Source organism: Chiloscyllium punctatum, chromosome 12 (assembly GCF_047496795.1).
Source record: "Chiloscyllium punctatum isolate Juve2018m chromosome 12, sChiPun1.3, whole genome shotgun sequence".
Classification (NCBI taxonomy): domain Eukaryota; kingdom Metazoa; phylum Chordata; class Chondrichthyes; order Orectolobiformes; family Hemiscylliidae; genus Chiloscyllium; species Chiloscyllium punctatum.
Genome location: NC_092750.1, coordinates 72277035 through 72292439, shown reverse-complemented (window position 1 = coordinate 72292439; position 15405 = coordinate 72277035). Strand labels below are relative to the sequence as shown.

The 15405-nt window shown below is 40.7% G+C and overlaps 1 protein-coding gene across 3 annotated transcripts in view; it reads left to right on the top strand.

Moving 5' to 3' along the window:
• ip6k1 (inositol hexakisphosphate kinase 1) overlaps nucleotides 1–15405 on the top strand; it is a 73035-nt gene that overhangs the window by 28615 nt on the left and 29015 nt on the right. For 2 of the 3 annotated variants that reach the window (XM_072582770.1, XM_072582771.1), the window contains one exon: nucleotides 2422–2809. The exons of the other annotated variant lie outside the window; for it this stretch is intronic. In XM_072582770.1, the coding sequence (XP_072438871.1) occupies nucleotides 2587–2809 (223 nt within the window). In that variant the 5' untranslated portion in view covers nucleotides 2422–2586. The remainder of the gene's footprint in view (nucleotides 1–2421; nucleotides 2810–15405) is intronic. 3 annotated transcript variants of the gene reach the window in all.

Sequence of the window (15405 nt, the reverse complement as noted above, 5' to 3'; positions counted from 1 at the left end):
TTCTTTTGTATGCACTTATTGTCCTCCCGCACACCACCGTTTTCTCTAATTACTATGTGTCAGCATCAATGAGTCTGACCCTATTCTCCCCGATTTCCAAAAGCAATAGCAGGATCTATTGATTTTGTTTGCAGTTTGCTGCTTCCTGCCACCAGCAGTTTTAACAAGGATCAGTTTTATAATTCAAGCTGACTAAATGTGAGTTGATGTGAATTTCCACCATGTTATTGTTAAATTCTGTCAATGTTGAACAGACAAGCACCTTAGTGTCCTGGAACCATTCTTTCGCATGTAGTGGAACGTGTGGAGGATATTCACTTTCTATAATACAAACAATAGCTATCATTTTATGAAATATTTTTTGTATAAAACTGTGTTGCTTTTTGATTAGCATCAGAAAAACTGCTCAAGTTTACATCGAGGGCCAAAGGGCCTGTACTGCGCTGTATTCTAAGTTGTGATACATGTATAGTGATTTGAACTAGTCGAAGCTCGTGGAACATGTATAACTCGGGTGGGAGTGAGAGCTGCTGGAGAAGAGGAGAACTGTCACCAAATAGTGTATTTAGGTTTTTGGGTATGAATCTGAACAAGGTTCTTAAAATTTCAGCAGGTCAGGTAGGGGTGGGACGAAGGTGAGCAGTCCCAATAGTGCTTTGGGAGTAGAGTTTTTCTTAACTGTATCTGAAAGAATGAGAGCAATGGAATTCTAGTAATTAGTTGCAGGTGCTGAAAACACAAGTTTTAGTGTCCGAATGTCAATTGGGGGAAGTTATATTTCCTTCAAGATTTGGATTAACAACAACATATGAATTTGTATGAAATCCAACAGCTCAATAATTTAAGTAATTTGACTTCTTATTACAGTTCCTCTTTAGCAAGATAATTTTCCATATGAAATATTGTAGCACTCCATTGTTTTAGAGTGTATCATCTCACTTTCCACAAGAGACTTGCCAGTCATTTTTAAAAATAGACTGCTGTCGTCTGTATAAACTGTAGACCTGTTGTATCTGTAGTGCTACTTTTATAAGTATCTTGCATCATCACTTAGTTCACCAGTCACAGCTGCCTGCTAGTCATTTATAATTCTTTGATATTCCAGCTCCTGCCAATACATGGTTACTGTCCAAAGAACATTTGTTTCCATATCTGCAGCAAAAAAGAAGTTAATTATTCTGGAATGTACTCCAAATTTGCTTTGAAACGCACTTCTGTTTGGTTTAATCAAATGGCTTCTCAGCTAACGTTTATAATACAGCAATCATTCTGTAGTTGAAGTTGATCCTGATTCGACTGATCTGTTGTCCATGTCACTTTTCTTCATGTTGCTGCTACTTGTCCTAGTTGGCATCTTTTGACCTGGTTTGTTTTGTTGCTTTCTTGTGTGTGTGTGCCTGTGCCTGTGAGAGAATCTTCTTTTCATGAAGGCAAGATATATTGTGGAAAAGCCACACTTCACTATAGAGACTGAGTTTCAGCATTGCATAATGGTAAGAATGCTGAGTCAAACTTGTTGGAGTCTGCGAGCCAATGCAAGATCATAGGGAATAGAAAGAGGAATAGGTGATTCAGCCCGTTGGCCTGCTCTGCCATTCAGTAGAATCATGGCTGGTCCAACACCCCAAACATCTTTCTTGTATTTGCCCCAAAACCTTTTGATTCCCCCACTGTTCAAGAATCTTATCTATCTCAACCGTAAGGATAGCCATAGCCCCCGTAGATCTCTGTGGCAAAGAGTTCCATAGACCTTCAACCCTCTGAAAGGAACAATTCCTCCTCATCTCAGTCTTAAATTGGCACCCCTTTATTCTGATTTTAAGCCACCTGGTCCAAGGCTCTCCCAGTGGAAACAGTCTCTCAGTATTTACCCTGTCAAGCCCCTTAAGAATCCTATATGTTTCAATGAAGTCACCTCTCATTCCAATGAGTAAGAGTCTGGACGTGTTTAATCTTTGTTCATAAGGCAATTCCTTCATACCAGGAATAATCCTAGTGAGTATTCTCTGAACTGCCTCCAATGAAATGATATCTACTTGAATTAAGGGGACCAAAACTGCTCATTGTACTCCAGATGTGGCCTCACTAACACCTTTTAGTAAGGTTTACCTGGACCACATACACTTTCTTTTTATGCATACTTCTACTCCAACTGAGAAGAACATTCTAACTGCTGCAGGTGAGGCTATCCTGTGGTCTCTCAATGAATGACAGACTCATTAGTTTTGTGCTCACTTGGAATTGGATAAGGATTGTCCAGTAATATCGCACACTGACTCCTTACAGAAAGGACTTTTGTTAATTTAACAAAAAGAAAGTTGTTGATCAGCCTCTATCCCAGAGGTTGGAAGCTAATGCCTGTGAGATGCCAGGGATTGCTGGATTTCAAACTGTTTTTCCTTTCTCCCTTTTCTCTTTCAGAAATAAGCATTGACCACCGCTGTTAGAAAGTTTTTAAGCTGTTCTTCCCTGACGCTCATTGGTCCTTGGGCGGCTTGTCCTCTGGTCCATAAATATCACCTCCCAGTGAAGCCAGGCCTATGTGCTGTGCTCTATGTCTCCTCTGAGCTGCGGCCCAGTAACGCGATGTGCCTTTTGGACACCATGGAAGTGGGGAAATATGGTAACAACACAGTTCCAGAGAGAAGCAAAGGAGTACTCTTGGAGCCTTTCATTCACCAAGTTGGCGGACACACCAGCATGATGCGCTATGACGATCACACAGTTTGTAAACCACTCATCAGCCGGGAGCAGCGATTCTATGAGTCGCTTCCACCAGAAATGAAAGAATTTACTCCAGAGTACAAAGGTGAGACATTTCATGTCATGCAGTTAAAGTTAGTTTTACAGTACCAATCTATCAGATTCTTGTTTAACATCAGTGCAGGAAATTTAAATGCACATCCAAGAAAACATGTTCTTTGCTTGATTTAGGATAGTTCAGATTGAGTGAAGGTATTCATTATCTGTTTGAAATAGGAACAGTTGACTGTTTACTGAATCTGCTGAACTCTGAATGTTTCTACTTTAAATAGATCCTGTATTTAAGTCACGTCACTAAATCATGGTTGTAGAGGTGATAAATTAGTCTGAGCATTGCAGAGGTGGACAAGAATCATGTTTCAAAATAGCACTTCAGCCCTTTAAGTCAAACTTCAGATTTTCAGCATACAGATGTTATATTGACCGAACTCTCAGTTTCAGTTATATTCAATTGTCTATATTAGTACCAAATGTATTGTGATAAGGATGTCCAAACTTCTGATTTTGTGCCTTTTTGTTAATTTCCAAGTTGCTGATAACAGTAGCTCTTGGTGTTCTTGTTCGAGATTTATCCACCAATGAAGCAACCACTCTTCCAAACCTGTAAATTGATCAATTTCAAACCAATTGACTGACCAGCAGGTATGAAATTGAAGTACAAACTGGATCGAAATAATGGAGCTCAAAGTTGTTCCAGATCCAAGGTTTGGACATCCTGCCTGATGCAGCCTTATCCTCTGCTCACCGCACGGTGGCTCTGTGATTAGCACTGCTGCCTCACAGTGCCAGGGACCCAAGTTCGATTCCAACTCTGGCAACTGTCTGTGTGGAGTTTGCACATTCTCCCCATGTCCAAGTGGGTTTCCTCCGGGTGCTCTGGTTTTCTCCCACAGTCTAAAGATGCACAGGTCAGATGAATTGGCCATGCTAAATTGCTCATCGTGTTCAGGGATGTGTAGGCTAGATGCATTAGTCAGAGGTATATGTAAAGTAATGGGGAATGGGTTTGGTGGGATGGTCTTCGGAGGGTCAGTGTGGACTTGCTGGGCCAAAGGGCCAGTTTCCACTCTGTAGGGATTCTATGATTCACCAGTTTTTTGCACAAAGGCTCTACCCTGCTGTGGGTTTTGGTGGGTAAGAACAGAAACACTGACTGAGTGTTGCTCTTCTCCCTGTCCAGTCCCGCTGCAGTAAGTTTTGTGCTTCATTGTTGACCCCAGCTGTGATCGGCAAAATCAGTATAAAATAAGTCATTTTCTGATGGACACTGAGCCCCTTTGATATTTACTGAGCTCCTTATGTTCAAAATTGCCATTACAACCCAAATTCTCAAAACAAAAATCATCTGGACCTCTCTTAGAGACTATTGTCAAACCCCTAATTTCCCTTTCTCCTCCAAAGTCCTTGAATGTAAAAACTTGGGCAATATATATGTTTTGCCAAAACATCCTCAATGTCATGAGAATATGCCCAAATTTAAAACACGGCTAATTGAACCTAAATTAACAAAGAATTGAATCCCAAAGAATTATCAAATTCATGTCTATATTTCTTCTGATTCTTGAAATTAAAATATCAACTCCTTTAACCCCTATTCGTGGGTATCAGGCTGAGTGTGTTTAAGAACCTTCACTTTGGGAATCATGCCAGTACTTAATATAACTTGATTCTAATGTCATAGATCTTTTTTCAAAGAAATGGGTACTGGTTGGGCATAAATTTAAAAACTCAAAAAATTACAGAACAACAGGCTACCAACTAGTTCCTACTGAAAATCTGCTTACTATACTGAGAGAACCTTCCTACTCTGGACAAGCATATTCGGTATGCTTTTCAGCAATGGGTTCTCCTACCCTGTTCTTCCTAACCTTGGAATCCTCCTGATGACTTTTTCTTCTTCCTTATCTCCATGTCACTGCTTGGAAACATAGGGGTCAGTTCCGCAAGCACATAGACGGTGCTTAGTTCTAAGTGTTCACTACCTCTCTTGACCTCACCACAGTTTGTGTTGTCAGATTCCTTATCTGGTATTGAGTCTAGGTTGAACTATGATTTTGTCTACCTAAACCTAAATGCCCTTTATTCATGTCAGGGCCATGATAAGTAGTCATAGAACTTTTGAGTATTGGCACATCAGAGCTGAGCCTCATGCAATCCACAGTTAGCTATGTCACACACCTACGTGCAGGTAGGGAGGACGGATAGAATCAAGAATGACTCTTGATTTTTCCACACTTTGAGTCTAGTTCTAGTCTTTGTCTTGTCATCCCTTGCAGAAGTTAATTATCTTAACATAACGATTTTTGTTTGTGTGATCTAGTACTACACTTTATTACATAATCTAAATCTCAGATGCACTTTTTAAAAAAAAAATTCAATCCTGCATAATTTCTGGGCATTAAGGATAACTTCACCTACTATTGAGACTAATCAGCTGATGTATTCATAGCAGCATTCAGCAACCTTGATTTCTTGATTATTTGAGACATTAGGTGGCAGAAACTGTAAAACACAATATGAGTTAGGATAGCCATGCCAGAATGCTCTACACAAAGCTGCAAATACCAGTCTGCAATGTAATATCAGTAGTGCATCCCAAATTAGAAAAGTGGGCATGCTTTGACTAAAGAATGCTTAGAATACATTACACAGCAATTAGTAGTCATTGCTATTTGTGGCACTGCCTTTGTTTGCTGGTGCGTGTGTAGATCTGCAAGCCTGTGATGTTAGTATAGTGACAGACCTTCCAGTTCTTTAAAAGCAGTGTGTTGGAGGTTAATTGAACATAGAAACATTCAATGTGAATATTACTGATCTCCTACTTTTCAACACTACTTTTCCACACCTTAGCCATTTCCATTGATATCTTTTAAATTTATCAATATCTTTGAATATATTTAATAATAGCCTCCTCAGCCTTCTGAACTGGAAAATTTCAAATTCACCACCTTCTGAGTGATAAAATTCCTCCTAACCTACATTCTAAATGAACTAATTTCTAGAACCAGGGTCATAATCTTGGGCCAACCTGATGGAAGCTGTTCCAGGATGTTACCAATTTGGTTATAACTCGAGAGAGCCTGTATTTTATATAACAAATATAATGTCTTTAAGGCATCCCAAGGAGCTTTGTTACCAATGAATTATTTCAGCAGTGCAGACTTAATCCATGCAAATGATGGAGTTTAGTGACAATAAACAACTTCAACTGGAAGTAAAACAATGTGTCCCAAGCTGCCATTGGGTCACGTGAAATACTTAGCTTGGATGATGCATTGAAGGGAGCTGGCCTTTCATCTCTTCTGTATGAAGTCGAATCCAACCTAAACTGATGCAATGAGGTAGATAGGTTCTTGATAAACAAGGGGATGAGAGGGATATATGGGACTAGGAACAATCCAATAGGAACAAACCTACTCCTGCTCACAATTTGTATGTTCACGTGTATATGCATGAATACTTAACCCACAGGCTCTGAATGTCCCCCTGACATAATTTGGGCGACCTCCAATCAGGTCCTAATGGACACATGGTCATTGATATGAGAGTTAGAAAATTCACTCCTGAGCTTAAGCTTGAGTTATAATAGAATGAGTAATATTATGAATGGTACTACCCAGGAAGAGATGGGAGGGATAATGTTCGGGTGTACTTATTTATGCTGTACCTATAAAAAGAATTTCATATAGCATAGCTTCATCCTGTAATTAACACCTCCCAGTTCTGGCCTGTGAGTGTTGGATGAGGTAAGGCAGAACAAACTTCACCCCGCATTTCACTAGTGATGTACTTGGCTTTTTATATTCCCCATCACTCAAATCTTTCATCTTAATTAGTAGATTTATTTGTAAATATTGTGCTTTATTTGGCGGTATAGGAACAAAAGCATCTACACACAAGCATATATGTGAATTCTCAGATTAGAGAGATGCATCATGGATGAAATTCTAAGGAAATGCAGTGGCAGTCATAACAAATAATAACTGCATGTGGTCTGCAACAAAGTGGTTATTGTAAAAACTGAAAGAACTGCGGATGCTGTAAATCAGAAACCAAAACAGCAGTTGCTGGAAAAGCTCAGTAAGTCTGGCAGCATCTGGGAGGAGAATTAGTATTAACATTTCGGGTCCAATGACCCTTCCTCAGAACTGGAGGGGTTCTGAGGAAGGGTCACCTGACTCGAAACATTAACTTTGATTTCTCTTCACAGAAGCTGCTAGACCCACTGAGCTTTTCCAGCAATTTCTGTTTTGGTAAAGTGGTTCTTGTCAAAAGCTGAAAATTGTCATTGTCTTAAATGGTACCAAGACTTTGTTTATAAATTTGTGGCAACAATAGCCATTTGGCAGATGGAAAACTGGCATGGTGGCCCACACAATTACCTATCTCTGCTTCCTGATTCTATTAAATAATACAGGATTTTATATTCGGAGTGTAAATATGATCCAAGATGCATAGTTATTTAGTTTTTAGCCAGTCCTACCTGTCAATATGTCATGGATCTTTTATCGTGTAAACAGTAGAGTCATAGAAATGTACAGCATGGAAACAGACCCTTCGGTCCAACCCATCCATGCCGACCAGATAACCCAACCCAATCTAGTCCCACCTGCCAGCACCCGGCCCATATCCCTCCAAACCCTTCCTATTCATAGACCTATCCAAATGCCTCTTGAATGTTGCAATTGTACCAGCCTCCACCACATTCTGCGGCAGCTCATTCCATACCTGTACCACCCTCTGTGTGAAAACGTTGTCCCGTAGGTCTCTTTTATATCTATCCCCTTTCACCCTAAACCTATGCCCTCTAGTTCTGTTTGATTTATGTCATGGCATTCCCCCACATTTCAAATCCTGTTAATGTCAATCTATCTATATCGTGCTGGCGATACAAACTGATCTTAGTGAGTCCTTAGTGAACTTAGCAAAGCTGAGTTCACCAGAATTGGAGGAGCTCCAAGTACAGATTCTCCTAGACCCTTTGTCCCATCCCAAATTTTAAAATCCATGAAATTCAAAACAGCAGAAACCATGGAGTAATCATTGAAACTATAAAACCTTTCAGTTTTGTGGACCAAAGTAGCAGAGTTCATGGTCCTTAGGCCTTTGTTTGGGGCAGTAGACTTGTGACTCTTCACAACATATTAATGTAGATCAGTACCGTTTCAGCCATTTTCAATGTTTGCAAAGATCTCATGAGCTGCACATGATGCTAGTGAAAGTTCTTTCTTTAGGTTGCATGTCAGTATTAATCAATACCATTTTATGGTACCCCCAAACTATGTCTTGTTGAAGGGGAGTGTGAATGTCCCAAAGCCTCTAGGATCAGGAACTGTGTCCACCATTCCAAATGAGCTGAATCTGAATACGTTGCTGTTGTCTGTGTTTGAGTGGAGGTCAACTATTTTGCCATATGATGACAGACAAGCCAAGGATCTGGTGGAACCTTTTGACTTGGCTTACGGATGCTTGAATAGTCAATTCCCAGTCGGGTTAATTTTGGTTTACCTGAGCAGCTAGATGAAGTATTAGGTAACCACTTTCTCAAGCAATATCCCACAGTCGTGGAAGCGCAAGTGATTTCTGGCTTAGAGGCTATAAACAGAACTCCTATTTGGACTCTTATATAAATGCTCCCTAATGAAAAGGAATCTTGACTTGGGAAATAAAATCTCCAATCCCTCAAGGACAGTTAGTAAGCTTGCAGATGACACCAAAATTGGAGGTGTAGTGTACAGCTAAGAGGGTTACCTCAGATTACAACAGGATCTGGACCTGATGGGCCAATGGGCTGAGAACTGGCAGATGGAGTTTAATTCAGATAAATGCGAGGTGCTGCATTTTGGGAAAGCAAATCTTAGCAGGACTTATACACTTAATGGTAGGGTCCTAGGGAGTGTTGCTGAACAAAGAGACCTTGGAGTGCAGGTTCATAGCTCCTTGAAAGTGGAGTCGCAGGTAGATAGGATAGTGAAGAAGGTGTTTGGTATGCTTTCCTTTATTGGTCAGAGTATTGAGTACAGGAGTTGGGAGGTCATGTTGTGGCTGTACAAGACATCGGTCAGGCCACTGTTGGAATATTGCGTGCAATTCTGGTCTCCTTCCTATCGGAAAGATGTTGTGAAACTTGAAAGGGTTCAGAAAAGATTTACAAGGATGTTGTCAGGGTTGGAGGATCTGAGCTACAGGGAGAGGCTGAACAGGCTGGGGCTATTTTCCCTGGAGCATCGGAGGCTGAGCAGTGACCTTATAGAGGTTTACAACATTATGAGGGACATGGATAGGATAAATAGACAAAGTCTTTTCCCTGGCATTGGAGAGTCTAGAACGAGAGGGCATAGGTTTAGGGTGAGTGGGGAAAGATATAAAAGAGATCTAAGGGGTAACTTTTTCACACAGAGGGTGGTACATGTATGGAATGAGCTGCCAGAGGATGTGGTGGAGGCTGGTACAATTGCAACATTTAAGATGCATTTGGATGGGTATATGCATAGGAAGAGTTATGAGGGATATGGGCCAGGTGTTGGCAGGTGGGACTAGATTGGGTTGGGATATCTGGTCAGTATGGACAGGTTGGACCGAAGGGTCTGTTTCCATGCTGTGCATCTCTATGACTGGAGCATATAATCTAGGTTGACACTTCAGCACAGCACTGAATGAATGCCGTACACTCTGAGGTGACATATTTTGGATAAAGCATTATGTCAATACTGTACAATTAATAAGATTCGTGTTCGAGATTCATTGACGCAGGTCATTTGATGAACAGAAGTTCAGACCTAATATTCAGGCCTGTTACCACCCTGGATCAATACATGGGTCAAGATTGTTGCTGTGTTTTCGGTGTCTTAGTTCTGAACAAAACCAACAGTCTGTCTCTCATCCCAGCCATTCACCTGGTACAGCCCTCACCTCCATTCACTGCTGTCCAAGAGATATAGTATTTAAAAGTTATTATGGAAAACTGGTTTAATGTCTGCTAAATTATGCCGAGATCATCCTGGTTCTTGTGTTCCTATGAAGTGTGTTGGGATGGTTGATTACTTTTAAGGCTCTAAATATGCACAGTATAAATTGATGTTTAGGGTCTCCTGGCCTGACATCTGATCGCTCCAACTGGCACTCCCAAGTATTGTCAGTCTTCTAAAGTTGCCACTTATTACCTTCACCTATAACATGCACATTCAGGATCACCAAAGGACTTTTTGGGAAGTGATTGTCAATGTTTAACTCTGTTCTAACCTGTAATGACGTCATGATCGATCTAGTATAACTTGACCCACAGTGAGATAATGCAACTAGGAAGACTTAAACACTTTGTAAGCCAGATGTTACAAACTCTAATCAGAACCTAATTTGGTTATTTTTTTTGAAAAGGCTTGCACAGACCATTTTGAAACTATTCCTCAGATAGAAAGTGTCCAGGAAAGCTGACATTTTTAAAAGCATTGGAATCAAGATTAAAGTGGCGCTGGAAATGCACAACTGGCCAGGCAGCATCCAAGGAGCAGGAAAGTCAGCATTTCGCACAGGAACCTTTCATCAGGAATTCCTGATGAAGGGCTCCTGCCTGAAATGCCAATTTTCCTGCTCCTCAGATGCTGCCTGACCTGCTGTGCATTTCCAGCACCACTCTAATCTTGACTCTAATCTCCAGCATCTGGAGTCCTCACTTTCGCCATTTTAAAAGCATTGAGTATCCTGAAAGATTAACTTGATCTGGAATAATGGGTTGCATCCTTTTGAAGTGAGATAACCTGGTAGTTCTCCCTAAAAGATTTTGTATTGTTAGTGTGCTGTCAGGCTCATGCTTGATACACCCACGTTTAAACTCGCTTCATAGTTCAGGAGAGTTTCTAATTGCATCCACGCCCTGAGGTGTGTTACCAAACAAAGAGACCTACCAATGCAGCTGTATAGTTTCTTGAAAGAGGAGTTGCAGGTAGACAGGGTGGTGAAGAAGGCATTTGGCGCACTTGCCTTCATTGGTCAGAGCATTGAGTGTATGGGTCGAGACAGCATGTTCCAGCCTTCCAGGACATTGGTGAGACCACTTCTGTAGGAAGGATGTTTTTAAACTTGAAAGGATACAGAAAAGATTTACAAGGATGTTGCCGGGACTGGAGGGAGAGCCTGAATAGGTTGGGGCTTGTTTCCCTGGAGCATCATAGAACACACAACAGTACAATGCAGAACAGGCCCTTCAGCCCTCGATGTTGCGCTGACCTGTGAACTAATCTAAGCTCATCCCCCTACACTATCCTATCCTCATCCAATTGCTTATCCAAGAATTGTTTAAATCTCCCTAATTTGGCTGAGTAACTACATTGGCAGGCAGGGCATTCCACACCCTTACCATTCTCTGAGTAAAGAACCTGCCTCTGACATATGTCTTAAATCTGTCATCTCTCAATTTGTAATTCTGCCCCCTCATCATCCTAGGAAAAAGACTTTCACTGTCTGCCCTATCTAATCCTCTGATCATCTTGTATGTCACTACCAAATCCCCTCTTAGACTTCTTCTTTCCAATGAGAACAGATCCACCTTCCCTCCAGACCAGGCAACATCCTGGTAAATCTCCTCTGCACCTTTTCCAAAGCTTCCACATTCTTCCTGTAATAAGGCGACCAGACTATACTAAAGACTCTTGTATAGTTGCAACATGACATTACGGCTCTGGAACTCAGTCTCTCTACCAATAAAACCGAACACCGTATGCCGCCTTAACAGCCTTGGATGGCAACTTTCAGGGATCGATGTACATGGACTCAGAGGCTGAGAGGTGACTTAATAGAGCTTTATAAAGTCATGAGCGACATGGATAGGGTGAATAGCAAAGGTCCTTTTCCTAGGGTGGGTGAAACTAAAGGGCATATTTTTTAAGGTGAAAGGGGAAAAATTTAAAAAGGACCTGAGGGGTAACGTTTTCACGGAGAGGATGGAACGAGCTGCCAGAGAAGTAGCAGTGGCAGGTAAAATTGCAACATTTTAAAAGGCATCTGGATGGGTGCATGAATAGGAAGGGTTTAGAGGACCAAATACTGGCAAATGAGTCTGTCAGATGGGGATGTTGACAGTTGACTGAAAGTTGTCAGAGGCATGATTTAAGAAGTGACTTAAAGAAGGAGAGAGAGAATGGTGAAAGGGTTTAAGGAGAGAATTTGAGTGTTTAGCATTCTGACAGCCAAATCCATCAATCGCAGAGCAATAAAAGTCACATATCTGCAAGTGGATCTAGAGTTGGAGGAGCACAGACACCTTGCAGGGTTGCAGGGCTCAGCATTTTCAGTTGCTCTAGAAGCTAGGAAAACATAATTGGGCTCAGCGACCCCATGCTATGGATAGGGATGTATTATTAGGCATGATGTGTTGAATCTCAGTGAAAAATATCAGCATGTGCCATCCTGAACATAGTAATGATTTGGCTCAGCTATGTTGCCCTCGAAGGGAAAAAGTAAACAGAAAGAAATGATGAAAGGCTGTGTAGAGGTGCAAAGAATGGAAGATACTTATTTGGTTTGTAACCACCAGTGCAGAATAGTTGGGCCAAATGCCTGTTTTTATATTACACTAGAAAGAAAATATTTGTTACGGTTCATTACATTGAAGGTATTGCTTAACTGGGACTGTGGGAGACACACAATGTATATGCGATAGCTAGGCCATCAAATCTTTCTCTTGTCTAGGTGTATACGGATTAAAACTCAATGAAAACAAAAAAAAATTACATTCCTATCCCAACAGCTGTAATTAATCTCATCACCAGTGACCATGTATAGATGCGCCATAAAAAGCATCCTGTTCGTATATGTCATAGCTTGGTATGGCAACTGCTCTGTGTAAGCCTGCAAGAAATTGGAGAGTTGTGAATGCAGCCCGATCCATCATATAAACCAGCCTTCCATCCATTAGCTCTGTATACACTGCCTCAAGAAAGCAACCAAAGTAATCAAAGACCCCTCCCAACCCAGTTATACTCTCTTCCACCTTCTTCATTCGGACAGAAGATATAAAAGTTTGAAAATGCATACCAACAGCTGCTTCCCCGCTATTATGAATGGATTGGAGTTGATCTTTATCTGCACCTGTAACACTATATTCTGCATTCTGTTCTACTACCCTGATGTATTTATTAAAATGTGATTTTGTCTGGTTAGCAGCAAAACGGTACTTTTCACTTTCTCAGTATGTATGACAATAATAAATCCAATCAAACCAATGACTTGTCTGCAGTAATGCAAACTCAGTGCATATTTTATCATAGTCATAGAGATGTACAGCATGAAATCAGACCCTCCAGTCCAACCCGTCCATGCCAACCAGATATCCTAAGCTAATTTAGCCCCATGTGCCATATCCCTCTAAACCTTTTTTATTAATTTACCCATCCAGTTGCCTTTTTAAGTGTAATTGTACCAGCCTCCAGCACTTCCCCTGGCAACTCATTTTGGCTTTGCTTTTGTCTCTGCATTTTCAGACTTGGCTCCAATGTTAATTGTATCATACTTTAGTACATTTTGAGTGGGAGATAGAGAGAATGCCCCCTTTTAATCTCTTGGTATGTTCTGTGATAGCAGAAACTGTGTTGGTGTCTGTGTGAGAAGTTCTATTTTGGTTCTGTTTCTTGGAACGGGAGAAGATGCCTGCAGCACCTCGAACACTGGGGGGTGTGGTACAGTGCTAATTGCATTATTGCTTTGTTTATTGCTGTTTGTTGCCATCTGAGCATTCGTTTATGCTGCAGGCTAAAAGCATTATTCAGCAAGAACTGAAGCTTCACAATTGAACTGATCCCATCTTCTAAAATTAGGGCTTTAAAAGTGCCGATCTGCAGAAAAGATCTATCAATTCTGAAGTTTTCAATTGAAGTATTAAACCTCTCCTTGGAGAGAATTGCAGACTTCTAACATACTTTGTAGAAAGAAGTAAGCTTCTGACATTGTCCTTGAATGGCTTAGCTGTGCACTCGCTTGCGCTCGCCCTCGCCCTCGCCCTCTCCCCCTCTCTCAATCTACATTATGAAATCTTTTAATCGTCTTGAGCGCATTAATTGTATGACACACTAATCTTCTGTGTTCAAGGGAATACAGCGTGCCCTCATACTTTAAACCTTTTAAATGCAGAGTAATTTTGAGCCTACAGTCCACCCCCTCAAAGGCTAAGTAGCATTCCTGAGGTGAGATACCCAGGACATACTTCAAAAATAGCTCTTTCCAGAGCTTTGTATAAGCGATGTAATTTGTTCCCTCATTTCCCATTCTTCCATCATTGGTATTTTTAATTGTTGAATTCCAGAAGTCTTTTAACCACCATTGAGTGGCCATTACTAAATAAGATATTGTACAATTGTTGTATCTACAAGTCAAGCTAATAATTGTGTACATTCCCAAGGATAAATCCAAGAGCTCTGTTTACATGTTAAGTAACCAGTGATCATCTGTACTTGTTAAAAGCTTTTGAAAGGTGTTAAATGTTTAGACTTGTTAGATGATACTATTTTCAAGGTTACCAAGGCTGTGCACTTGCTGTTTATTGCAGGACTAAGTGGACCTTAAATATCCTGAAACTCAATGTATTCTGAGAATATTCCCATGCCTGAACGTAACTTAAATCATTCCTAACGTGGTTTGTTTATTAATGTACCAAAGTTTGAAGGCCCCAATCTCCTTATTTGGAACTTATGGTTCACATTCCTGTATCCTATTTAGTACTGCGATCATCAGCATGGAGATGCTCGCTTAAGAAGACACAAGTTGTTTTATTAGAGAGCTTGGTAGATATAGTAAGGTTGCTTAAGAAAATATGCACCAGTCCCTGTGCCACAGAGAAATGAAATGTGGGTTTGTGGCAATAATTCTACCTGGGAATTCCCTAATCATTTCACAGTCACTGACATCAAAGTTAAATTTGCACCTTAACTACAGTATCCTGAGGAGGTTTGCAGAGGAGAAGCAGATCCTGGGCAACCAAAAAGAGTTAGGAAAGGGTCTGAGACTTTATTTGAAAAGAGTTTCAAAAGTAGGAGTGAAATCCTAACAAAAGAGACAATTCTAACGCAGTATTGAAAGCAATAACTGCTGGAGATCACAGCGGGTCAGGCCGGCGAGGATTTTCATTCCATGTGTTGGAGAAAAGGGGTCTACTGGAGGTATGAGAGGAAAATAGGCAAGGAAACTTAATGCTAATGTGGATGTTTGAGTCTTGCAAATGTTGGTGTCTGTGTAGGATATAATAGTTCTGGTTGTCTGCATTTTTACCTTGCCCTATGCTTGTAGAATGGTGCCCTTCAAGCTATCTATAACCAATTGTCTGTCTCTTGAATGAAGAACGTTGCCTATTGTCCTTTATGAATTATGGCTAATTACTTTAGGATGAAACATCAAAGGTTTGGAAGAGCATGAAAAACATGTTAGGAAAAGACTGTGCAAATTTAGTTTAAATAAGGATGCGTTGTTGTACCATTAGCTGTAGTTCAGATCATCATTGTGGAAAAAAGTTCTTTGTCATAGTCAAAGTTAACACCATAAGAAATAGAGATAGGAGCAGGCCATTCAGCCCCTTGAGCTTACTCTGGTATTGATAAGATATTGGCTACTCCAACATCCCTCACATTCACTTTCCTGTCCTTTCCCCATAATCCT